This window comes from Drosophila obscura, unplaced genomic scaffold (assembly GCF_018151105.1).
Source record: "Drosophila obscura isolate BZ-5 IFL unplaced genomic scaffold, ASM1815110v1 contig_17, whole genome shotgun sequence".
Classification (NCBI taxonomy): domain Eukaryota; kingdom Metazoa; phylum Arthropoda; class Insecta; order Diptera; family Drosophilidae; genus Drosophila; species Drosophila obscura.
In genome coordinates, this window is record NW_024542757.1 from 2097691 (window position 1) to 2123125 (window position 25435).

At 44.4% G+C, this 25435-nt stretch overlaps 4 protein-coding genes across 4 annotated transcripts in view; 3 read left to right on the top strand and 1 right to left on the bottom strand.

Annotated features, from left to right (window-relative positions):
* Nucleotides 1–25435, top strand: part of LOC111075361 — an 85050-nt gene that overhangs the window by 43687 nt on the left and 15928 nt on the right. The window lies entirely within an intron of this gene.
* Nucleotides 1–25435, top strand: part of LOC111075370 (5-hydroxytryptamine receptor 2B) — a 97169-nt gene that overhangs the window by 43670 nt on the left and 28064 nt on the right. The gene's annotated exons all lie outside the window — the stretch shown is intronic.
* On the bottom strand, nt 14178–15931 carry LOC111075360. Its single transcript, XM_022368574.2, has 3 exons — nt 15838–15931; nt 15644–15710; nt 14178–15579 (listed from the first exon to the last, which is right to left on the bottom strand). Exons 2-3 carry the CDS (start codon nt 15675–15677, stop codon nt 14486–14488), a joined length of 1128 nt encoding a protein of 375 aa, XP_022224266.2. The 5' UTR covers nt 15678–15710; nt 15838–15931; the 3' UTR covers nt 14178–14485.
* On the top strand, nt 19877–20532 carry LOC111075362 (probable phospholipid hydroperoxide glutathione peroxidase). Its single transcript, XM_022368577.2, has one exon. It carries the CDS (start codon nt 19902–19904, stop codon nt 20508–20510), a length of 609 nt encoding a protein of 202 aa, XP_022224269.2. The 5' UTR covers nt 19877–19901; the 3' UTR covers nt 20511–20532.

Here is a 25435-nt window from a genome sequence, read left to right on the forward strand (position 1 = left end):
GCCATGTCACAGTGTTGACATTTCACACGATTCACGCTCTCTCTCTCTCTTCTCTCTCTACGCGCCCTGCCTTTGTCACTCCTGTGTGTCTGTGTGTGTGTCTATCGGTGCCATCTCCGGCACTGTGTGCGTGCCTCTATCGGTGTCGTCTCTGCCTGTGTGTCTGGGTAATTGGCAATGTGGCTGCGCGGGAAAACGTTGCGGCCACGTTGTCGCAATACAAAAAAAAAACACAACCCAAAAAAAATTGTATGGCGAGAAAAACGCTTTTGGTTGTAGCTATATGTCAAACTGAACAGATAACAAATGACAGAACACTTCCTCCTGCTGCTCAACATCGTCGAAAGCCAAAGAGTGTTGGTCGAAATGATTTGCTGCCTCTACTGTGCTGTGGCTCTGCCCCTCTGATTGCCCTGGCTGTTTTTGTTGTCCAAAGTGAAATCACTCAAATTGTCACTTGCCTCAATAATTAACATTAATGTGTGCCCCAGCAGCGGCCGAGGCAGCAGGAAGAACATGCAATGGAAAGAAAAGCCAGAGGAACATACATAAATAAGTTAAACAAAAGGCGAATCGCATCGTCGACATTTGCCAGCTGCTAACAAAAGCAGAAGAATGAATGTATACGAGTACGAGTATGAGTATGTGGCTCGGATGGAGTGAGAAGATGGCCGCAGCAGCAGCCAGAGAGAGATCATCAACCTGTTTGCTTTTTAATTAATTTGTTTACTCGCAGCCAAATCGAGGCATAATTAACTTAAACGTCCCCCGACTGTCGGGGCAATTAAAAGCAAAACTTTTCCCTGGCAGTCTCTTCTGTATCCCTGACTTCGAAGTCGGACAAAGTTTCACCTGATCAGAAGCCGTGCTCTGTGCCACTTGCTTAACGCTATAAATTCTGATTTTCCTACCCTGTAGCAGATAAAAATTTAGGCTGTGACATGTGGAAGGATACCAAATTGATCTTTAAAATAAATCATGCTATGGAATTCATATTGAGGACTAACCAAGTACTTCGGAAACATTCACATATTTAGTGGTGAGCCTTCGACAACAGACAGACTCTTCCCATAAACATAAACTATGTTTTGTGGAGTCTCTAATCATGCTTCCTTTCCTTAGTGAAATTGTACAATCATAGATTCTAATTCCGACGGGTATGTGCACCGTCGATATCCATTCTCTAGAATAACTTCGTTTCTGGTGTGCGTTTATCAGCCATACTTCTGGCAGGCCATAAAAAAGCGTAAAGTTTTGTTGACCATAAAACATCGAGGAGAAAGTTGTGTGTGCCTCCGCCTCCATATAGGAGGAGTAGAGGAGTCAGGCTCTAACCATGATTCCATGGTGGTCCATGGCTGGAGGAGACAAGGCTTTAATGGAAGCAAAGGTAATGATGCCACAACCGAAATGCCATAGAAAAGATATGGTTGATGTGGCTGTAATTTGTGCCTCTAGTTTTGTTAATTTTATTGCTCCCCTTGGTCTTTCTTTTGCTCTCTGTGGGTGTTGCGACCATTAAATTTTGACATATGCTGCAAATAGATGGAAGGTAAATTTCTGTATCTTTTTCTTGCTTTTGCTTCTATCTCTCTCCTCTCTCTCTTACTTGGTCGCAGTTTTCGGACTGCAATTTACGAGCTTTTTGCTTTTTGCCCATTTTAAATTTGGTAAAACAAACACGTTTCCATTAAAAAGTCTGCGTTTGATGGCAAGACAAGAAATTTGTGGTATGATGACGATGGAAAGGACGATGAAGGCGTTTGCCTTTCAATAGGCGTGGCTACACACACACACGCGGGAACAGTGTCAGCCGCTTCAAGGTTATAAACTTGTGTCTGAGAATTTTCCCCAAATTAAAGATGAAACGTTGCTGTGGGCGCGGGGTAGCGAGGTGGCAGCTTTAGAGGAGGATGAAAAGCACTTTTTGCATTTTTGATATGCTGTCAACGTGTGCAATGTTTTTCATCTGACTCGCACTGGATTTACCCTCTTTCTTTCTCAATCTTTTTCAGTCTCCTGCTTTGAGCTTGTCGCCGCTCAAAAATTGATGATGAAAAATGCAGTGCACAGAAATACGAATAGGAATTGCGGCTGGGCTAACCATGCCACGTCCCTGAACAGGCGACAGGGCCACGCCACCCCACAAGCTGCCACAAGGTGTGCTGCCTGTGCTGGTGTGTATGGGTGAGAGAACAGGCGCACAGCACCCTGCAATGATATAAGCAATTACCTGTTGGCTACAATTAGACTTGGATTCGTAATCACCCCCATCGTGTATCTGTGACAGAATTCGCCATGCTCCCTTGTAATTAGGCAAATCAATTAGACATATATATATATATATATATACACTACACCAGTAGATAACTAATTGGACATTTGGCTGTGGTTGTGCCTTTGGCTGTGGCTATTGCTCTGGCCTTGGGCCATGCTGAAGACTGAGTTAAAGGAACAAGACCCATGCATGGGTCAGCCGATGGAATTATTTAAAGCGTGCCCTGCAAAGTAGGCAACACTTAAAATTATGAATGAAAAATCCACACGGAAATCAAACACCACTAGTGAAAATTTCTTGGCAACCCGCTGTGGTGGGATGTGGCAGGCATTGCCAAGACTTTGGACAAGTTTAAATCGCAGCAGATCCGTATTGGAATCTCGTTTTGCAGAGCTTTCACTTGGCCGTGCTTGTTTGGCACGAAGCTAAGAACTAAATTTATTTTGCCATTTTGCATTCGCTTTTGCGTGTGTGCGTGTGTTTGTACATATGTGTATATGTGGGTGTGTGCTTGTATTTCTGGAGGTGATATCCATTCATAAGGTCACTTTTGCGTCGGAAGAGGAAGTTGCTCCGGTTAAGGCAATCTCCCAATATTTCTCTGAAACTGAAACAAAGTGGCCAAATGTTTGTCAGTGCACTTGATGAGTGTGCCCAAGAGATGAGATTCTGACTTAGATTTCGACTTGAAATTCACTTGGAACACTTCACTGGAGCAGCTTAAATATGTGGAATCATCAGGAGCACTCTTCAAGGTCTCCAATCTTTGACATCTCTTGTTTTTTCGCGGCCAACAAGATTCCACTTTAACTGTAAAATTATACAAAATTGAAAAATTGAATATACTTGTAGCTAGGAGAACCCGTCTCTTACAGTCAGATTTAGAGTCAAAGTCAAAGCTGAAACAGAAGCAGAAGCTAAGGCAGAAGCTGAAAGAATGGGCGTTGCGGATTGGAAAATTTAATTTGCAACGGCCGAGGAAGTTTCCACAGAAACGAGCGAACAAAAAATAAAATACGGAAAGGAACAAAAAAGTAAAAAACAAAATCAACTGACAAATCTCCACACAATACGACGACATTGTCATCCTGCCCATTGCTTTCGGCCCGATCCCCTCGCTCCTTCGCTCCCGCTCTCTCTCTCTCCGTCCGTCCGTGCCTGGGGTTCTGGCTTAAGGAAAACCGCCTTGGCTTATTTCTAGAGGTTTTTTTTTAGCATTCCTTCATTTGGGGGGATTTTAAAGGCTCGCTCGCCTCTGTCTTGGCTCGGTTCTGGCCATCTTGCCGCTGCTCCTTTTGTTTTGGCATTCGTTCTCATTTGGCCAATTTTTTCATGGTTACTGCTGCTGCCTCTCTGCTGCCGTGGCTAAACCAAATTTCAATTATTTTGTTTGTTGCCATTTTCATTACGTTTCGCTTTCATAGTTGCCGTCGCCTGTCAGCGTGTAACAAAGCGAAAAGCGAAAACTTCAAGAAGCAGAACCAAAAAAAAGGACAAAAAATGGAGAATTGCTTATATACCGAAACACACACTGGCACACATTGAAACACATACACATACACACACACAAATTCACAAAAATTCACAATGTGGAGCGGCCATTGTCCGCAGTCAGAACCCTTGCGGCTGCCTGGGGGCAGGGCCTCCTCCTATTTTGTCCACATTTTGTGGCTTTGTTTCGCGCTGTGCTGTGGCAGTGACTCTTTAAACGACATTAAACTGTTCTAGTGGCATAATGAACTGAATGCTGGGTGCTACTTGCTGCAGGGAGACGGAGACCAGTAACAGAAGCCGAAACAGCAGCAGCAGCAGCAGGTCCATCGATGCGTTCAGCGTGTGCTTTTGATGTGTGTGTGTGAGTGTGTGTGGGCCAGGGTCCTGGCCGAGTTCCATTTCCTGCCCCGGCAGGCTGCCTCCTGTCAAATGCAGCCTTTTGTGTACATTTCGCTGGCTCTTTGTTGCCTCCTTGTTCTATTTGTATTTCGCTTTCTGCCGTTTTTCTGTAGCTACTCCCACTCACACTCTCGCCGGGCATATCCCAATTCTTTGAGAGCTTTGCTTAAAATTCCAGACACTCTGTGAAGTTGTTTTGTTTCGCTGGAAATTGAAACTTGATTATGTACTCACAGATAGATCGCTCTGTCAGTAACTCTGGGATGGGACTGGGACTGGTTCAGGGTCTGTGACTGGACAAGCACAAGCCGCGTGGTCCAATCGCCTTTTCGCCCTATTGCGCTTTGCTGCAGTGTAAATATTTTGCTTATCCGCGCTTAGACACCAGCTGACACGCAAACGCCGTGCCTCCAAAAAAAAAACAAACAAGTCGCAGCTTTGATAAACTAAGCTACACGAATATATTTACCCAAATCCAATCAGCCGGAGGACCCTCTTTAAAGTCAGCATGGAAATGGACAGGGCCGCCGCCGACACCCGCAAAGATACATATTCCTACATATTCACCTCACTTCAGGGGAGATATTTTTTTCTCAGAGTTTTATTTAAGCTTCTGCCTAGAATTTAGATTTTTCAGAAACTGCTTAACTTTCCCACCGAAATTTTAAACTATTAGAACAAGCTTCTTTTATTTGCTTTTTAGATCCTTTAATAGTCTAAGAAAATTAGTCCGTTTTTGTTGGAATATTAATTCAGTTAATTTTTTCTTGGCATATTCATTTCCTATAATTAATCAGTTTTTCTTGGAATATTCATTTCTTATAATTTGTCCAATTTGGTAACCTTTTCGGTGTTTCCGTAATTTTTTGAATGTGAAACCTTTTCAATAAACCTGCCACGTCTCACAGTGTTCACATGTCGCAGTAGTTTCGATTTGTTAAAATATTTTCCATATATTTTCCCCTAACCTTTTCATTTGAATAGATCCACAAAAATGGCTGACCGTTTTCCCCGCCGCCATTCGCTGACTAAATATGCAAGACAGACAAATCTTTTCAAGAAAGGATATCAGCTGGAATTTGATATTGGTGGCAACACTTTCAGCTCGCTGGCATACACTCGTAAATTCACGCTCCAGTGTCAGTTGTTCAGTTTGTTTTCCCATCCTGCCACGCTGACAGCTGCTTTTCAAATGCAAAATATTATCGTATTTGTTCGTTTTTGCCTTTTTATTTGACTTCTGTTGTGCTGCATTCGAATGAAGCGAGCGAATGGCGGGCGGCGGTCTTGGCCAAAACGTTTATGCATGAAATGTGTTTTTAATGAAGCCTTTAACCAGTCAGCTGGCCCGGCTAATAAAGAGTGGGTGGTGTACCCGCACCCTCCTAGCTGTCGCTCCCCGGTCGTCAACTGGTCGTCGTCAGGTCGTCAAGCGGCCGTCAGCCTTCCCAGCTCTGCTTTTGTTCCGTTTTTGGTTTCTGTAGCCCTTTCACCCCCTGGTCGGGACTTGCTTTTTATGGCTTTTCGCCGTTTGCTTTTCCCTTTTCAATAAATCGCAAATGGAGAATGTGTCCCCGCCGCGGCAGAGGCAACGGGCTTTTTAAGATGTAGAATCCTTGACGGCCAAAGTTTATGCAAAGTAGCTTTTAATATGTTTATGACTAAACATTTTTCGACTGTTCCTTCTCCTGCTGCATGAGGTTAATGTCTGCTCTTCATCTGACTTCCTCCTGCCCGGCTGTCAGTCGGTGTCGCTGCCCTTTATTACACAATATTTTAATAATTTTTTCCCTTTTTAAAGGCAGAAATATAAAACTTTACTGCTGCCGGAGCACATTTCGCTGGCTGGCGCAGCCATTTGATTGTAATTTATTTCGTTGAAGTGGCTCCCAAAATTTGAATGGAGCACCAGCGAAAATTAAATGTTAATGGAGTTGGACGGTTGGAGATACGAGCACAAGCACAAGCATTAGGACAAGTGCCTTCTACGCCTACAAATGTTGACAATTTCATTTCTTTAGTCTGTTCTGTTTTGGCTGTTTTCAGAAATTAATTAGCATTTAAGCTGCTTAAAAGTTTCTCAGGAAAATGGCCAGTGCCAATATTAATATTTTATATTTTTTCCTGCGGCCACTGGGATAGAGACTTGGCTCTGATCTGGAAATGCCATTTTTGCAGCGACGGCTTAGGCCATGGATTTGACCAAAGGACCAACTAGGCGTATACGTAATGTCCCGCTAGTCAATCACATGGCCAGCAATTATTTAATTTATGCCACAGCACGTGGAACGAGAGCGTTTGATGGTTGCAGGGCTGGATTAATGCAGCTCAACTGACTAAGTGACCAACGGATCGACTTCCAAACGGACGGACAGATCGTAAAACTCGGCTCATTGCGGCATCTGCTTGGGCAATAAAAATGTTTAAACCCTAAATTATGCGCAGTGGGGCCCAGGGGCCTGTGCATTAGATTTGCGACCCGAAACCAGCGAAACTTTTAAACATTGTTCGCATATTATGTTTGGGTGAAGTGGAGCGTGGATGCGTAGGGCGACGCGAAACGTGCCACATTGCCACTTGATGTTGAACGAAACACCTCGGGCATGTGTGCGTCGTTGGCTTTGGCCGGGTTTACGCTAAGGTTTCGGTTTCAGTCTCAGAATAGGATCTGTGGCCCACTCCATGGGCTTTATGTGGCTCACTACTTTGAGCAACGTTAATCTTATTTGCCACGGGACGAGCCGTTAGGGGGGTGGTTGCGTGCGTATATAAAAGTAACAAATGTCGCCCAGAAAAACTAAGCGCCAGAGGCGCATATTTTGTCTACTAAAAGCATGCCGGGGATTTGCCCATCTCCACTTCCATCTACCAATAAAAACGCTATGGACAGAGCCAGAGCCCAATCTCAATCGCAAGCCGTATCCAGAACTAGAACCAGAACCAGGGCCGAGGACAGAGTTCAGCTCATGTGTGTGTGTGTGTGTGTGTGGGCCAAGTTTTGGTGCGTGGATTGAATGCAAAACTCGAAAGTTAAATATTGCACGCATGGCAGGCAGGGTAAGCATCTCCAGAGGAGGCAGGAGGAAACTTTCCTTATTTTCTGTTGGCAGTCTCTTAAATTTAATTAAAGAGACAGCCAGAGCAAATGCGATTACATCACAGAAAACTTTCAACTTTCCGGCTTAGATGGGTATGTGAATGGGAACGGCAACGACAACTGCCAAAACTGATTCGCACAGCTTGAAGGATTAGCAGGAGCAGGAGCAGGAGCAGGAGCTGGCAGTTCAGAGTAGCAGCTCCTGGAAGTGCTTTCATCCATCCATCGCATTTCGAATCTGCGCCTGCAGCTGTCACTGGCTCTGGAACACATAAATCTGAACATTCTCATGTTCTACACGCTGGCTGGCATGTCTGAAGCCGCCAGGTGAGATGCTACCTGTCCTGTCGCTCGCTCTCTGGATACACGTGGAGGTGGAGGTTGGGCTCTGTAAAACATATCTTTGCATACTTGATGGCGCATAATGGCGCAAAAAATTGTCTGCATGCATAGGAGCAACAAAATATGATTTGCATTTACATAATTCTTGAGTTTTCATGTCGGAACGCATTTTTCGTAAGCATATTCTTGTCAGACACTGCTTGTTGCTTGTGCAATTTAATGGAATGGAAAAATTTCGTGGAATGAATTATGCCGCTGCTGCTGCCAATCAAATATGCATGGAAAATTATTTTAAAAACCAAATTAAAATACATAGATACGCGAATATAGACGGATTTACAACTAAGCCCAACGGAAACCATAAAACCATCTAATTAGCTAAAATTCTTGTTCTAAATACTCACAAAATTTTATATTTGTTGCTGCTCTTGGTTGTCTCTTGTTTTTTTGTTGTGTTCCGCAACAAATGGAAAACTTTGGGTTTAAATTTAATGGTTTTTTTTTTGTTTGTTTGGTAGAATTTTGTATGAGAATTTTATGGGCTACGGGTACGGACTTTATTGTTAGAAATGCCGCCAAAACTTTCGGGCACCGGGCTCATGCATCACACGCGCTGATAAGGGAGCGATTCAAAGTTTGTCCGAAACACACACACTCATGATCGCACGCACACACACACACACACACACCTCACTGTCATGGGCACACGCACGCACACAGATGCACAACTGAGTCTCTGGTGGAGCACGCGAGTCGGGTCTGCTGGTGTCGCTGATCCGGGAGTACGTCCTGTCGCGCACTGTTCCATCGACAAACTGATGATAAACGAAAAGTGTTTATCAGCACCAAGCGTTGGCCAGGCCAGAAGCTCGCTGTCGGCTGCGGCAGCAGCAGCGGCAGAGGCAGTAGCGCCAGCATCAACGTCGACAGCGTCTACGTCATAGCTACGAGCAACGGCAGCGACAGTGGCACGAAGTCCTCTACGTCGGCTCTTGGCCAACACGAAGCGGCAACGTCGACGTCAGCTTTTTGAGGCTGGCGCTCTCTTGGCCCTTTGTAGAGTTTCGCTCTTGCTGGGCGAGCAAAGAGAAAGCCAGCGTGGGCCTTGTTGGGATAGGCCCAATGGCCACTGATATGCCTCTAGAGCAGGCAAAAATTGTTGGGGCTTTTACCACTGACCCACTGATATAGTAAGGCAGATATATAAGCACGGGCGGATGTTCAGTGACAGTTTCTATGCAAATATCTGCATCCGCACCCGAAATTTCTTTCTACAACATTTATTTCTGAAGGAGCGTCTTTGGGGGTCTGTCAAATGTGTTAACAATGAACTAGGAAAAATGCATTACTAAAGAGCACACAACGAAAATCAACAACAATTTGTCAAAGGCAGCAAAACGGCAGTATGCCATAAATAATACACATAAATCAAAATGGAGTTAGATATTTATATGGGAAAACATCAGGAGAGCAGAACGCAGAATATAAGGGTCGGTATACGGCTGTAAACAAGCCTTTCATGTTCCTAGGTAAATTTTTTATCTGAATAATAATACTTAATTTCATAATAGCTTTAAAAACTAACAAACCAATATGGTCAAAAACATTTCACCTTGTCTGTGATTTTATTTTTGGCTTCCAGTCAGTGTCTAATTGATTTCATTGAAAGACAGACGCTTCCGGGACACGCCACTTACTCGTTGTCTTTGCCTTTGCCCCAGCTTCCATCTTCACTTGGGCTAATGGGCCATAACTAATTCATAATTTCTGCACAGTTCTGTGCTCCTACCATCTTCCCAATTTTAGTCAAAATGCGAAAATATATAAAAGCATGAACCCCAAAAGGAAGCAAAACGCCGAAATAATAGTTTACAATTTGGTGAAAGCGTGTTCGGAAAATCTGCTCCATGTTGATTTATCAATTATGCCAACTGTCAGAAGCCCCATGAAAAACTGAACAAATACACGCGGGCATGTTCGGGAATGCAGTAAATGTTCAATAAAAAACAAATATTTTTATTTGGTTAACTTTTCACTTATTCAGTCACATTCGTTCCCTAACATTTTTTTCAACCGATTTCATTGGTTATTAAAAGCAAATTAAAATTTGACATGAACTGCATTTGACGAGTGGAGTGTGGGGAGAGGGGCAGAGAGAGAAAGAGTAAAGAGCGGAAGAGAGAAGATGATGGAAGTTGACCATTTAAAATATGCATAATCACCTGTCCAGCAGGTCCGCACTGCTGGAGCCTGGCAAAGGGCAAGTTGGGGGAAATTTAATTTGTTGTAATTTGCTGCACTGACCAAGAAAAAAGAATGAAGAATATGGCCAAGACGAAGACAAACAGCAGGTGGGTAAGGAGATGCAAGAGCAGCAGACGATGCTTGGCATCTTCATGAAAGACAAATTAAAATGCACTTAGAGAGCGCCAAAATGGGGGGGAAAAAAACGGTGAGAAAGTTACGAGCCAAGTCCCGGACCTGTCGGAAGTCCACAAACTGATGTGCGGTCACAACCAAGGGCGAGGAAAGAGTAGGTTCAAGTTGAGTGAGAGAGTGCTGCCAGTGGCAGAGAAGGTTACGTGGCAGCTTAAGCAGTTTCAAGGCAACCACTTGACATATTTCTTTATTGAGTTTATCAACATTTGATGTCTGCAAAAAGGTGGTTTTATAACCACCAACGGCTCCATCGATCCTAGCCAGATTACATTCTCAGAAGGAGCAGCTCCCTCACAAGTCTATAGCAAAGTTTTCATCAGTGAAGTTCCAATGAAAACTCATTAGGTGTGCAAAATGAACGATGGCAGCAACGAGTGTAGGCCAAGTGTTAAGTTCTCATTGTGCGAATATTAATAATAATCATCTCTAATAAACAATAAACAATCTCACCCAGGGATACGGAGGGAAAGACACAGACACTCGGCTTATCTCTAGCTAGAAGACAACTTTACTTTATTCCCATTTAAATGTCCTGCCATTGTTCGTACTGTTTTTGTTTGTGCTGCTGCTCAAATTTGGTTCTGGCGAAGGACTGGGAATGCGAATGGGAATGAGAATGAGCATGGGAGTGGGTGAGGTGCTGTTGGCCTGCACAGTAAGCCAGTCAATGGCATTATTGTCGTCGCTGTGTTAGTTCTTCATGGTACAGTAAATAATGCTTTGGACTCGGTGTACCCTCCTGCTTGCTGATAATCATTGTTTATGCATGCAAATCGTGAGGGTTTTCCTCAATGGAGCTTGTTAGGGATATCCACATGGCCATTGCGTATGATTCCTTGTATCTGCATTTAGTTATGCTTGATAGGGGGACTATTCGTAGCATATTATTCGGCATACATTCAGATATTTATAGGCACTCGCTACTGTGTCTTGCAATTGCTCTGAGAAATTTCAATTTACACACAGACTACGAAGCAGTTCTGGTTGGAGTTTAGACAGATTTGAAGTTCCCTGGTCACGTAGGAGCAGCAGAAGATTCTCCCAACAAATGGATTTTACATTTGGATTAATCAGTAGACTTGACATTTAATTGTTGTTTCCTAATAAGGAGACTAGGGCTCATCCAGAGCTAGCTCATCTGCTGGCATTGAAAGTATGCATAACAAATGTGTCAATGTTTAATGGCGGAGGTGTCAGCATTGTGGTCTGGCCTACTTGCCAAAGAGCCCTGAATTCTGTCCCTGTTCGCATGTTAATTGCATGGTATCGGGGGGGGGGTAAACGACAGGACCCGCAGCAACATCTTTCAATTTGTCTTTTACAATGTGATTTATATGCCAAGTGCTTTTGTGGGCCAATTTGTAGTTGTTTCAAATCCTGGCCATAGATGTTGCTGTTTTTGGGTATTCTTGTTTCGAGTATAAGGCGTTTTTTGCTGCTTTTGTTTTCGGTTTGTATTTTTGTTTTGTTTGTCATGCATGCATGATGGTACGCTGGTACTGGCATGACTCTGCTCCTCCTGCCGCCTTTTTCTGCATTTTGTTGTTTGGTATGTGGCGTGTGGTGTCTGATGTGTGTGTGTGTGTGTGAGTGTGCATGCAAATGACTTGCCAGCTGACAACAGCAACAAGGAAAATTGCTGACCATGTTGGGGAGTGTATCTTCGTACATCTACATTCGCATTGTGCGTGTGTGTATCTAGCCAAACCAGAAATTTGCACATAAAGTATCTCTGACAGCAAAGTTTTCACTTGTAAAACTTTCTCCACACATGGAGGCATTCTCAGGCTATTCATTCACCTCCCCTCTATCCCATCTGTGTCCCTGTCTTTTGCGGTTCTACTTGAAATAAATTTGACTTTGGAAACAAGTAAACAACAAGAGAAAAAACAAATTGCAATGACTCAATTATGTGCCACACTACCATCAATGCACCATCAAATGCACTATGCCACTATGCACTATGCTGTTGAGACTTGAAAAGGAGTCTTCGTCTTGCACTGAACCCTCTTTAAAGTGTGATCTGTTTATTGATTTTCCCAATTTTCAGCCCATGGCCCTTCGTCCTTTCATCGCCACTTTGCGTGTTTAGGCCGTCACTCTCTGTATGTGTGTGTGAGTGGCATGCAATCGAAGGTGATAATGGAATTTGCATAATGCTGTTGTCATATAGTCGCATAGTCCATGTAGGATGATAGCAGCAAAAGGGAATGGATATGGATATAAGCAATAAGCAAACATCATAACATTAAAAACATCACGAAACGCACTGTGCGTGAAGAAAAGGTACAAACGAGGTCTGATAAGTACTGCCAGCGAAGCAATGTTAAGGGGCCATGTTATATGTACAAAGGATTGACTATTTATAGTCCTCAGTTTATTTCTTTGCTATTTACAAAGAATTTCCGTTGCCACGACGAGGAATGGTCGGTCTATCACCAGGCAAACACTCCGACTTCAGAATTTAATGGCTTCTTAAAGCCGTGCTGCCACCCATCCTCCATCTGGCGTGGCTTTTGCTGACTCAACAGTTCAATTGAATTTGTGCTGTTGCTGCGAGTTGTTGCCTTGATGCTGCCTTCATGGTTTTTGACTATGAAATCTAGATTACAACTTTTGGCAACAACTTGTGGCAAGCATAATTACAAGCTGCCAAATGACAACCATAACGTTAAATCAACAAACAAGAAGAACAAACACAAAGACAGAGTGTCAGACGGACTCAGTGACTGACTGGCAATCTCCTGGCAACGTCTCGTCTTTGTTGTCCTCAAAATGAAGTCATAAATTTTAAAAGCAAAAAGAGATTAACAGAAGTGGTCTCGGTCTGTCCAAGTGTCTCTTGCCTCGCCATGAATGGCTTCACCAGAATGTGTTTATTTATATTGCCGGAATTTAAACCAATTATTGAGACGCCTCTGGGGGTAACTGCAAAACTTTTTGCGAGAGTATGGCAAAAGTTAATGCACTTTCAATGCTTTCAGGGCTTTGGCTTAAAGAATGGAAGTGCTCTGCCCCAATAGATGTCACGAGCATTTATTATTTACACTTGTAAATAAATATATATGCGCTATTCTTCTACTGTTGCTGGTGCTCAGGCGGATGTAGGGGGTGGAAATAAGGAGGGTCACTTTCCCCAGAGAGTGGCACATACATTCCCATTTACAGTCCACTTAACACCCCAGGGATAGATGTCGCAGCTACGCAATTTTCCGAATGCTGTGTTGCACTTTTCTGCTTTTCTGCAATACACATACGCACACATAGATTATATACATATGTACATACATACATACATATGTGCACTCTATGTACATAGAGTGGTGAAGCAAATTTGTATTTATGTTGATGGCCAAGCACCCATGACACCCGCTCTGACGTTTGGTTTGTCTTTCAGTGCTCTTTCGTTTTTCAACACATTATGTGCCCCATTTAATGTCTATGTATGTGTTTCACACACACATACATAGTGTGTATTACACACACACACAGCAACACGCACAGTGAACGTCAAGTGGCAATTTACATTAGTTTTATTGTATATGAAATTAGCAGCATTTAGCATCGACAGCAGCAGCCGGCAAAAGTCTTGCCTTTTGGATATTGTACATACACATACTCATATGTACATACATATATCCCCTTATCCGTGGGTGTGCGCATTTGTTAGATTTGTTTCCTCATATGGCTGCACTGTCGCACTCGGCATATCAATTTCACCTTGGCAACGTGGCCCTAAGCTCCAGCTCCAGCTCCAACAGAGCACTCCCACCCCTGTGGGACATTTCCAGTTAGACGAGGCCAAAAGCAAATCGATTTTGTTAATGAAAACGAAGGAAAACTTCAAGGAAAAGTGGCACATTCAGGAGGGCAGGATAGGATGGGTGCAAAAGAAGTGTGATATTTGTTCGAAAGAAACAATTGCCAATCTACATGATAATGGCATTCCTGAAGGTTTACTATGCAAGTTCTCGCACCATCACCCACACGGCCTTAAGTTCAATGGAGCAGCCTGAAAGTATGCTGCACACATTGGTAAGCGCCATGCAAGAGGAAAACTGAAGTGCTGTGCCAAGTGCCACGTGCCACTTCATATGGATCTGTTGTTCCAAAGTGTGAAATGATAAAGAGGGCCCAAGTGGATTTTATTTTCTATTAACTTTCTATACACTGATTCTTCTTACAATCTATATGTATAATCTCACATCACTTTTTGGCTCTCAAAGTTTTGATACAAAAAACCGCAAAAAAAAAAGGAAAAATATTTGAACAATTTGACACTGACGCAATAATTCCCTGACTTAACTAAAAACCCCCAAAAAGAAAACAAATGCTAAAATAATACCTACAAATTTTGAATGGACCCCAAAAGCACAAATCGAAATCTTAGCGACCTATTAACCTAATATCCTACCGGTATACTTTGACCTAGAGACCTATAGAACATGGCACTTTTCGATGGAGACAACGTCGTCGTTGACTATTTCGCCATTGGCATTGGCATGGTGCTCATGGTGGATGGGACAGCTGAAAACGATTTCGTCCACCTTGCGGTTGGGTGCGACTTCAGCAGCTTGCTTGATCTTGAACAGTTTCTTGAGTTCGTCCTTCTTATAGACATCCTGTCGCTTGTTCTTCTTATCCTTCTTGTTGTCATTGCCCATTTTGGTATCAATCTCGAGCTCCAAACGATCACCCAGGAGATGGTCGATAGCAACGTGATTGTTCTGCAGCGCCTGGTCCAAGGCGCCGTTGAGGAATTGAAACAGCGGTGATATTATGCGGCTGTGGTGCATCTTGATGGCTGCCCCCATCATTGAGTCTGGATGCAACATGTGGAATCTCAGGGGCATAGCCACCGGAAACTTGTATTTCTGATAGTATTCAGACGGTGTCATAATGTGGCCGCCGTGCAGAACGTTTTCTGGGTCGTTCAAGAGCTGATTATCCTGTTGCACCATTTCCGGTTCATAGTCGAGTTCCTGCTGCACGTTCTCAGCCATCAGATTGGGGGACACCAGCTCAAACTCTTTCATCTCGTGATTGCCGTCCGGCGAGAAGCTATGGTACTCAAAAGGCGGCTGTTCGTGCTTGTCCGAACGAGCCATTAAGGGAGCATCATTCATCAGCGACAAGTGGCGCCTGGCGCGCTGCAACTCGGACAGTAAAGACGCTGTCGATGGCGCCAATCGTTGCGACTCCTCGACTATAGGTGCGTAAATGTAAGTCACTCTGTCTGCTGTAGTGGTGACTGTAGGCGCTCCTGAGACGCCAGCTCTATCGGAATCCTGGGCAGCCTCTTGGCGAGTGGATGCTTTGACCGCGGCTGGAGGATTGGCTGTGCTGGCGGCTGTTGCCAAAGCTGTGGCAGTTGTGCCGTTGCCTGCTTCAGCTCCCACCATTGTGTCCTGTCCTACCAAAGATCCAAAAGTGGATCCCACAGTTGTGGCATCCACCGCATCCGCAGACGGGAGAGAGATATTCGAGCTCTTGATGCGCAGGCCCTGGACCTGCATCATAATCACGGCACCTAAAGCCACACCACACTATTAGTTTCGCTTACGGAGAATATCCGTGGAAGCCCCCATACTTACACCAGAAGATCAGCAAGACCTTGAAGTTGGACATTATCGGCGATTTGGGTATTGATTAAATACAGCCCTGCAACAAAATTAAAAATAAAATAATGTTAAATAAAAGTGACAAAAATTTGTACAATTTTTCCGTAAAATAGTCCAAAAAACTTTCAAAACTTAAATTGTTTAATTTTTGGTTCTGCTTAACTCACTTTTATTTATTCGACTGGGATATGTGCTCGACACAAAGTTGGAAATGGGAATGAATCGAACTGCTTCCTGCCTCGTAGCCGGCGCTTTGACAGGCAGCTGGGGAGCTGGGAAACGGTTACTAGGACCCAAAAAAACGAAAAAACCGAATTTTCAAATTCTTTTTTTCTGATGAAATTTTCCATATGTGGAGTAGAACGCTATTCGAACAGCCACAGACACACACACACAGGCACAGGCAGTGAGGGCGACCTTTTCAAGTGCTGCAAATGGCAGCAAACAAACAAAATAAAAAGCCGCAACAAAAAAGTTGGTTTTGTGAGCCGCAAACAAAAGCAAACAGTGGAAAAAGTTTAGCTTATAAATTTCCAATCAATTCTTCGTGCCAAACTCAAACGCACACAGAAACAGACTGAACAACGGACGCGGATGCGGACACGGACACGGACGGGGACACAAATACGAGGTCTCATATGCGGGTAGTCATGTGTGCATGTGTGCGAGAGTAGCTATTACTTGATTAATAAATATTAGCAGCTCACATCTCAAAATTGGAAAATTCTCAGCGAAGCGTAAAAATGCAAACACAGAGAACGGAAATGCGATACATTTGCGAAATGCATGAAGAATTTTCCAAAATACACCCAAAACACACTCGCACTAATAACCCAATACGCTTTCTAATTTGCATACCTTCTAGCCTTCGGATGCTAGAAGATGGGGCATGTTGCATTCGCGCTTGTATTTGAAATAAGAGTAAATGCCTCGAGCTACTAGTCAATGGGAGTACATCTGTAGAAGGTTTAAATACCTTTTGGATATGGAAAATGATAAGATAAGTGCCTGCGTACAGGACATAGCAAGTAATGGGTATCCAATAGTACATACACTTGCCGATGACCTTGATATTTGTGCTTTTTTCTTGTGCCTCTGACGCCTTCGGCTCGAGGCATTAATAATGTAAAGTGCGTGCGTCAAATGTAAATTCCTTGCTGCCAGCTCACGCGATTTCATAAACTTGCGACATTTTCAGCAAACAATTCTTTCTCCCCCATCTTCAATGCTTCAATGTTTTTGTGTGTGTGTGTCTGTGTGTGTGTGTGTGTGTGTGTGTGTGCGTTCGTGTGGGGAGCATGATTCAAGGCGACTTGAGCTCAGGTGTATGTGAGGCAGGGGCGAAGATACTTTTGCTTATCAGCTTAAATGTAAATGCCAAGCGATTGCAGTGGATGTTGTTCGGGGGGTCAGCTCAAGGGGACAGAGGCAGTGAGGCACTGTGCTGGGGTGGAAATAAGGAATTGGGGCAGTATGCAAGGCAACTACATGCTATGTGCTCTGCTGCTGCTGATGCTGCATTGGGGATTTGCACATTTCAACTCGATCTTGCCCCAATCTGTTTTTTTCTCCATTTTTTTTTTACCAAGTTGATTTTTTGAGTGTATTGAATATAAGTCGCTTTTCCCCTTACTGGATTTGCTGGTTCGACAAGGGGCTTAAATATTTAATATACGAGTACATACATACACACATACCTTTTGCATACGCCAAGGAGCTGTGCCTGCCCCACGACTACTCTTATCGGGTAGGAATGCCAATGCCTGAACTCCTTCAGCTGCCTTTGATGTATTGGGCATACATGCTTGGGTTTGGGCCCTGTCTTGGCTTATTAGGTCCAACCCATATCCACAGTGCATCCACAGGCTGTGAGGGGATTTGCATGCAGACGGAGTATAATTGGCTCTGAAAAACATAAAGTGGGTTAAATGTTGGGCAAAGTTCCTTAGCTCTTGGTGTACCCCAACTGGACTTTGATCTAGGACAGAATCAGGACTAAAACACTTGTTGCGAACATTTAATCAATGTTTCGCTTCGATTTGTTGGAGTTTCGAGGGGAGAACAGACCGAAAGAAAGGTAAAATGACGCCTTCCTTTGGAAACTTTCATTAGTTGCCTCGTTAATAAGTATTCCAATTGTTGACACACATCAAGTGGCAGGGAGGCAGAGAGTCAGGGCGTCGCTCCTGGGAGGCGTCGTCTCTGGCTTAACCTGTGTATAAAGGAATTTAATTAATAACGTCCTTCGTCCTTTCAGCGTGTGCAGCGGAGCGGAAACTTAATTAAATGCGCAAGTGGCAAGTGGCAAATGACAAGTGGTGCTGCAGGAGCAGAAGGGGCCACGGCACGAGGCTGTGGCAAGTAAACGACAGCCCCATCAGGTGGTTCAGTAGGATACTATGCCAATACTTATGCGAATACGCACCCCTGATAGTTGTAAAAAAGTTCCATCCTGTTATATGTACAAGAAAATGCTCCCAAAACGGAGGACTGCTGTTCGCGTTTTACGGCTCGAGTTAATAGTAAAAAATGTGGCAACAAAAGGAGAAATGATTGCAGACGCTTAGACAAAACCAGATGGCAATTCTAGCACGAGTGGGGACATGCACGGAGGGCATCTACCCAGGGGCAGTGGCAGCCATAAAACAACGCGTTGGTTGTGGTTCAGCGACTTTAACGGGTTGCCCATCTTTACGAGTCTAGTGCGCGGGGTTTACAACCTGTAACTGGGGGCAAAGTTTATTAAGTCTATGCAAAGTGCATCAAATATGCAAAAATTACAAAGGTCGGGCGGCGGGCGTGAGTATTATGTCTTTTAACATAATCATTGGTTATTGGCATTGCGTGGCAAGACAATCAGTCTTTGTTTGTACGACCAGCTGTGAGCCAATCTTGGTAGATTTTACGAGTATGTTAGAGCCAACCATTGTAGCCCAGCAGTCAGTGCAGCGTGTAAAGGCGTTCCGCGTATAAAGTATTTTTACCAATTAGTTTCGTTATATCGCAAATCAATCATCAATTTTTGTACTTTTCTGTGGCTGATTTTATTGTTTTCAGCTCATAACCAAAAGGTCTTTCAGTTGCACATTACATTTCAAATCTATTAATCCATTCATTTCGATCAGCTTCCATATCGTTGAACATTCTCTGAATATTTTTTGTTGTCCCATTTTTCTCCATTTCGCTATGCATATATCAATCATACAAACATATCAACCTTTTACATACATACATATACACGGGGGACTGCAACCTAAGTTGCAGTACTTACACTTGCAGTCAAACAATGGGATTGAATCGACATACATTTCGGACAGTTTTTCGCTCCATCCATACGTTTGACAGACGACGACCGCCCCCGTCTATAGCAACACGTCCATGCCTGAATTTTAAATCAATTTCAGTCGAACGCCTTTTGCCTGCCATTGATTTATGGCCACGTCAAAAGAAACATATACTCGTATAGCTGGAAAAGAGACCAGAAGAACAAGCACAGCCTTGCCGAATTATATTTCAATTCTGAAGCGAAAATGAAACACAGGTCGCTGAGAAGGATGGATGAGGTGGTGGGAGGTAGGGAAAAAGATGTTAAAAACTTTTTGACAATTGACTTAAGAACTTTCTTTAAGTTGCCAGAAATTGACTGCCTTTTGTATACAAATAGGCCGAAACCAGCCCAGCCGGGAAACTGAAGGCCGTACACGCATACATACACACGAATGCTGAGGGGGTGGGTGGCAGCTATGGAGGTGGATATGGCAAATGGTGCCGATGCCATGAAACGGAAGTAAACACATAAAACGGAAATGAAAATTCAATTATTTCGTTACGATTGCTCAACTTTTTTGTTGTTTTTCTCAGTATGTGTACGTGCGGATGTGTGGATGTGTGTGTGGGGGTGTGTTGGTGTTCTGTTTTGCAAAATATCGAGAACTGCCAGAAAAAGTTTAAAATTAAGTTAACGTGCAACTCGCCTCATGGGTCAGCAGAGCATGCAACTTTCGCTCGGTTTGGCCAAATTCAATTTGAGATGGCTTTTTTTTTTTGTGACATATGCCCGAACCGGAGAAGCGCTGGGGCAGCGAGACCGAGAGAGTCGCATATTTAAATCCGATTTTCCACAGTCCCGCTACGCACAATTAGCCCAAATGCAGCTTGTCGAATCGATTCACTTTGGAGGCCTCTCCTCCGAAGGTCCGATGGACCGAGTACTGCCACAGTGAAGCAAAATATGGCAAGCAAAGTGGTGGCCTTTTATGGCCTGATGGCCGCCATTGTCTGCACGACGACAATCCTTACCCATTGCAGACTGGCGGCACAGCTGTCCGAGATGCGCTGGGCGCTTTCGGTACATTCGCTCACGGTGCTGGACACGTACCACCAGTGGGTGGATCTTCAGGACTTTGCCGGTCATGTGCTGATTATCGTAAACATCGCCTCCCAGTGTGGATTGACGAAGCATCAGTATGCGGGCCTGGGTCAGCTGCTGGAGCGCTACTGGGAGCGGGGCCTGCGTGTCCTCAACTTTCCCTGCAACCAGTTTGGTCAGCAGATGCCGGAGGCGGATGGGCAGGAGATGGTGGACCACCTACGGCAGGTGGAGGCCAAGATTGGTCATGTCTTTGCCAAGATCAAGGTGAATGGGCCCGGGGCCGCTCCGATATACAAACTGCTCACCCGAAGCCGCAGCGAGCTGCGGAGCGGCGAGATCGAGTGGAACTTTGTAAAGTTTTTGGTGGATTGTAGGGGCCACATCTACGGTCGCTACGGGTCCACAGCAGAGCCATCTGTGCTGGCCACTGACATTGAGCTGCTGCTCGGTAAAGGCTGCTCCCAATAAATAACGCACTCTTTCACAAAAACTGACAATGTCGTGCGTTATCAATGGGGATTACTGTTGCTGTTACTGACGCTGATGCGCAGTGCACATGCCAACCGATTTGTTTTTCTTTTTTTCTTCCGGTGACGTACTTCCACCCACCTGCCCTTGCCTGTCACCATTCCGTTTTGACTTCTGTCAGCTCCAAATGCCCGAATGTCAGAGAAAGGGCGGTGTCAGAGCGTGTGGGCTGACCTTTCGCGTTGCTGCGCTTGTCACACTTCGCTTTATCAAATTGCAGCTGCAGTTGCGACTTGGGCCACATCACGTTAAGCATACGCCCCCTGCAACACCATCGAAGGGAAAGCACTTCAACCTTATGAAAGCCAATCGAATGGCGACACTTCTTCATAAGAGCTTTCGCTGAGGGGTACGAGTATCTAAAGTGCATTGGAAAACCGTTAGTTAGCTGAGCCCTTGCGGGAGATGTACTGTCAGTGGGGTTTCAGAGTTTCGTGCAGGTTCTGGTCTAAGAAGTATTTGTTTACTATTTAAAAATCGCAGAGATTACAAAGATTTCTTCATAAAAATGTATGCATTCCAACAATCTTCGCATAAGAATGCACCGACGCAGGGTTCGAGTGGAATTTTGCCATCTTCCAGCTCCTGGAACTAACTCCTTCGCAACGATTCCTGTCTCCGGCGTTACGGATTTTTGCTTTTCGTTTAGTTGCTGCCTCTTGGTGGCATGCAAACCAGCTATCGTTTGCCCCCCACTGTGCTGCAGCATAAAAACGTGCCTCTGCCTGCACATTTGCCACATGCTTATGCCTCTGTGTCCCTGAATAAGTGGGCTGTGGCTTGTCCGTGGCCGTCTGTGTGTCTGTGTCCGTGTCCGTTTGTGTGTGTGTATGTGCAGCGTTGACAGTAACCGAAATTGCCACAATTTGCGGCTGTGTACAATTTGGCCACGCATCAATCTGTGCGCATGTTAACCAAAAAACCATTACAAACAAGGCAGACAATATCATGATGGGGCAGAGAGCGAGAGGCTGTCAGAGAGCATTTCCGTTTCCGCTAACGCATATATTTCCCTTTTTTGCCAGCGGCGGTGAGGGTTGGTGTGGGGTCAAAAGGGGGTGTAGTTTTTCGTGATGGAGAAGCAAAGCAGCTGGGTAATTTTATTTGATGAGCGCATTACTTTTGCATTTTATACGCCGGGCTGGCATGCCGTATGCGTAATAACTTGTGAATAGCTTCCCCCTAATAACCTGCCGCCTGCCCCAAAGCATACCAATTTAATTTTTTAGCAGAAGCGAACGGAGTCGTCGTTGGCTTCTTCCTTTGCTCCTTTGCTCCTAGCTCCTTGCTCCCCGCTTCATGCACAACGCACCGTTGGAAAATCCGAAAGCGGAAAAAAGTTGGTTTGTTAGTTGGTTTGGCATTTGTTCGGTTGCCTGAGTTGAAACTTAATTAACATTTGATTGATAAAGGTTGTGCTCACCACACACACACACACACACACACACACACACATCTTTATGTGGGTGCGTGAGATTGTTCTGTCTGCATGCAAATGAAAATTTTCAATGCCAGCGGCGCATTCGACAGTGATTATTTATGCGTGTGTTTGTGTGTGTGCGTGCTTGAAATTTTAATTAGTATTATAAATTATTGCCAACGGTGGAGTAATTAAATCTGTACGTATGCATGTGTGTGTGTGTGTGCGAATGTTTTGGGTAGCAACGAAGATAAAGGAGAATTTTAGCCAATTAAACTTGTATGACAGATATGTACATATGTACGTACCCTCAGCCCCAGCACCAGCCGCAACTTAACAACCCGCTTCTCGCCATCACAGCCCCTCTCTAGCATTGTCTGATCCCTGGGAAAATATTTCGTTTAAATTTGCATAAAAAAATCACACAAATTTAGTGGCATTTGGCTTTGATTTGCCATTGATTTGATTTGATTTGGCTAACGTCAATTGAATTTGGCGCTGTCTTTGGCTCAGCTGTGGCTAAGCAGCTTTGTACAATGCCCCTCCCTATCCCCTATCCACAATACACTATCCCTTCTCCCATTTCGTTTTGTTGCATATGTCTCTCTTTCTCGGTGTGCTTGTCTCTGTGTGTGTGTGTGTGTGTGTGTGTGTGTGTGTGTGTGGTGAAAATTGCATTTTTCTTATCTATTTTGCTAGCCATTCAAATAGTAAATGGCAGATGGCAGAAAGCGTGCAAGAGGTACCTATCTCCGAGGGAAGCACAAAGGGCACAGGAAAAGTAAAGTAAAGAAAAACTGAATTCAATTTGTGCTCGTATGCGTGTGTGAGTGTGTGTTTGGATTTTGGTACATTGCAAAATGGACAAAACTGAAAGGAAGAAAGGAAGACGCTCAAGCCACTGCCAACTTGATCCAGACAAGCAAACCGAACTCAAAGCTCGATTTCAATCATCATTTGACTCACTCTATCATATTACAAAATTTATTGATATTCACCCAAAAGACCCATAAAATACTTCAACACATTTGCCGTCGGATCGGCAAGAAGAAAAGCAAGAAAATCGTGCCGTTAAAGAAAATTCAATAAATTGCTTGGCTTGACATAAAATAATGCTACATTATAGACTTTGGCCGCCTTTGGGCCAAGTAACCGCCAAATGTTGCCCTGGAGAGCAACCAGCAGCAACGAGAATACAACGTGAAGCATACAAGTAAGTACTGGTAAATGTATCTGAATGTTTTTGCGAAAGGTACATTAGCTTTTTCAATAACTTATGCAACCTGGAATTTAAGAAACTGCTCTGCAGAGAACAAACCACAGCGGCAGATGAACTCAAACTGAAGTTGCTACACGAATATTTTCAGTTCTGTTTGTTTATCAAGATTGTTGGTCTCATACAAACAGAGAATGGAAAGCGGAAAGTGTATGCCCACTTCTATAGCCTATAGGCTAGGCTGCCTTCGACTTTTTTTTATCTCTGCTACGGGTAATTCAAATTGTCGCCGACGAAACAATGACAATGCCGGAGTCTGAGTCGGAGACTACTCCGAGTGGGACTGCGACTGGGACCCCTACACGAATCGATTTCTATTTATGTTTTATGAGACGTAAAATGATTGAGCCAAACGGAAGGCGGCAATCCAAAAAATGCCAAATAAAAGAGGCTGGAGTGAGGCTGGTGGTGGGAGTGGAACTGGAAGTGGGCCCGAGACAGCTGCAAAAGTTTATCGCCCAGGCAGACCGCATTAAATGCGGGACACACGCACATTTGGGCACTTTTCGTACGTCCGCATCTTGACGTCAGATAAAGGCGTATCCGCGGCCGGGGCCGTGGCCCAGCAATGGTGGGTAGAATGTCCGATAGCAGGGAAAGCATTGCCTGACGTTGATAGAGGACTGGGTTGGAAAAGCGTGTAAATTACATACTCAATTTTTTGTGTGTGTGTGTGTACGTTTGTGTTCCACTGTGTTTGGGGGGCGGGGAGCTCCACTTCTTGAAAAGTTTGGCGGGTGTTGTTGTCACAACGGCCATCATCTTGGCTTGATGTGGTGTTAAGGATTCTTCGTGTTGTTGCACTTGAAATGATGAACTGACATCTTCCTCGCTTTGTATCTGTGGATGTGGATGTGCGTGGCGTGGCGCGGCTTTAAGTTGCCACGTGGTAGGCTTTACTTTATGCTGAATGGGTATTAAGCCCCGCAATCGTAATTGAAAATTCCGTTCCACTAATTAATCTTAATTAGTTAGTTGTGCCATGTCCTGTACACATTCATCGATCAAACAATTTGCCCCCATCCGCCCACACATCCGACTTGGGTTATTGTAACACTAATGACCAAATAATTGATCGAAAAGTAATCCTGGCTGAAGCAGAGGAGCACTGCCTTACGCAGTGCAGCATTTCAATTTGCTAGACCAAAAATGCCCCTAAGCGGCTTATGGCCCTGTGTCCCTGCTTCAGGCCTCCAATTCAATGTGTCCCCCTGTCTCTGTGTGTGTGTTTGTGAGTGAGTCTCTCTGTATGTGTCTGCGGCTAAGTGAATAAAAATCTTTTTGCACAATTCATTAAACGCAAATTATGCCCCAGAGATTGCCAAAAGGGAACGAAGTGGAGCGGGTGCATTGTTATTGCCTTTGGTGGGATTTCTCTGCGTGTTTTTATTTTATTTTTTGGCTGCGACGAGGCACACGCGAGGCATACAAATTTAATGTGAGTATGAGCCTCACACACACTCACACAAAGGATTCGCACACCCACGCACCCATTCGGTGTCTGGTCAAAGAGACAATGAACTCCAAAGGAAGCGGAAAAATCGCCAGAAAGTGAGAGAGAGAGGAGTGAATCAAGGTAATGGAGTGCCTCCAGCACCTAACAAAACTTACACTCGCGCGCACTCGCACAGGAAACGGCTGCGATATAGATAAATGTTGGTTGACAGCGAGATTTATTGTCACACTTACCGCAGCGGCCATTGTTATGCAGAACAGAAGATACAACTTTTTCGCATTGCGTATTCGCAGCAATCGAAGCGCATTCGCATTGACGTCACGTTGCAAGCAGCTGCGGGTGTACATGGCGTCATTGGGCCACTAGCAGGTGGCAACTACGGTGTCCTTTGAAGCAACAGTAGCTACTGCTAGTCATTGCATCGGGCACGTGCTATGGATAAGGAGTCTGTTCTGACTGGCAAGGACAATGCAACTTTTCCCCTTGCTTCATTCACTCATGGTCTGCTCATCGAGGTGCTTGTTTGCTGAATCGTTTTATTGGGGTCTAGCTGTGGAATATTTATAAGCTGATTGCTGGCAGTCATAACCGAGAGTGTGGCCAGCAGCCGACACAATTACGCCAGCAAGCTTTCACGCTGACAGCGTCTACTCGTCTCTCCTCTGCAACTATTTTTCAACAGGTAAATCTTACCTCTAAGCCTCTTTGTACTG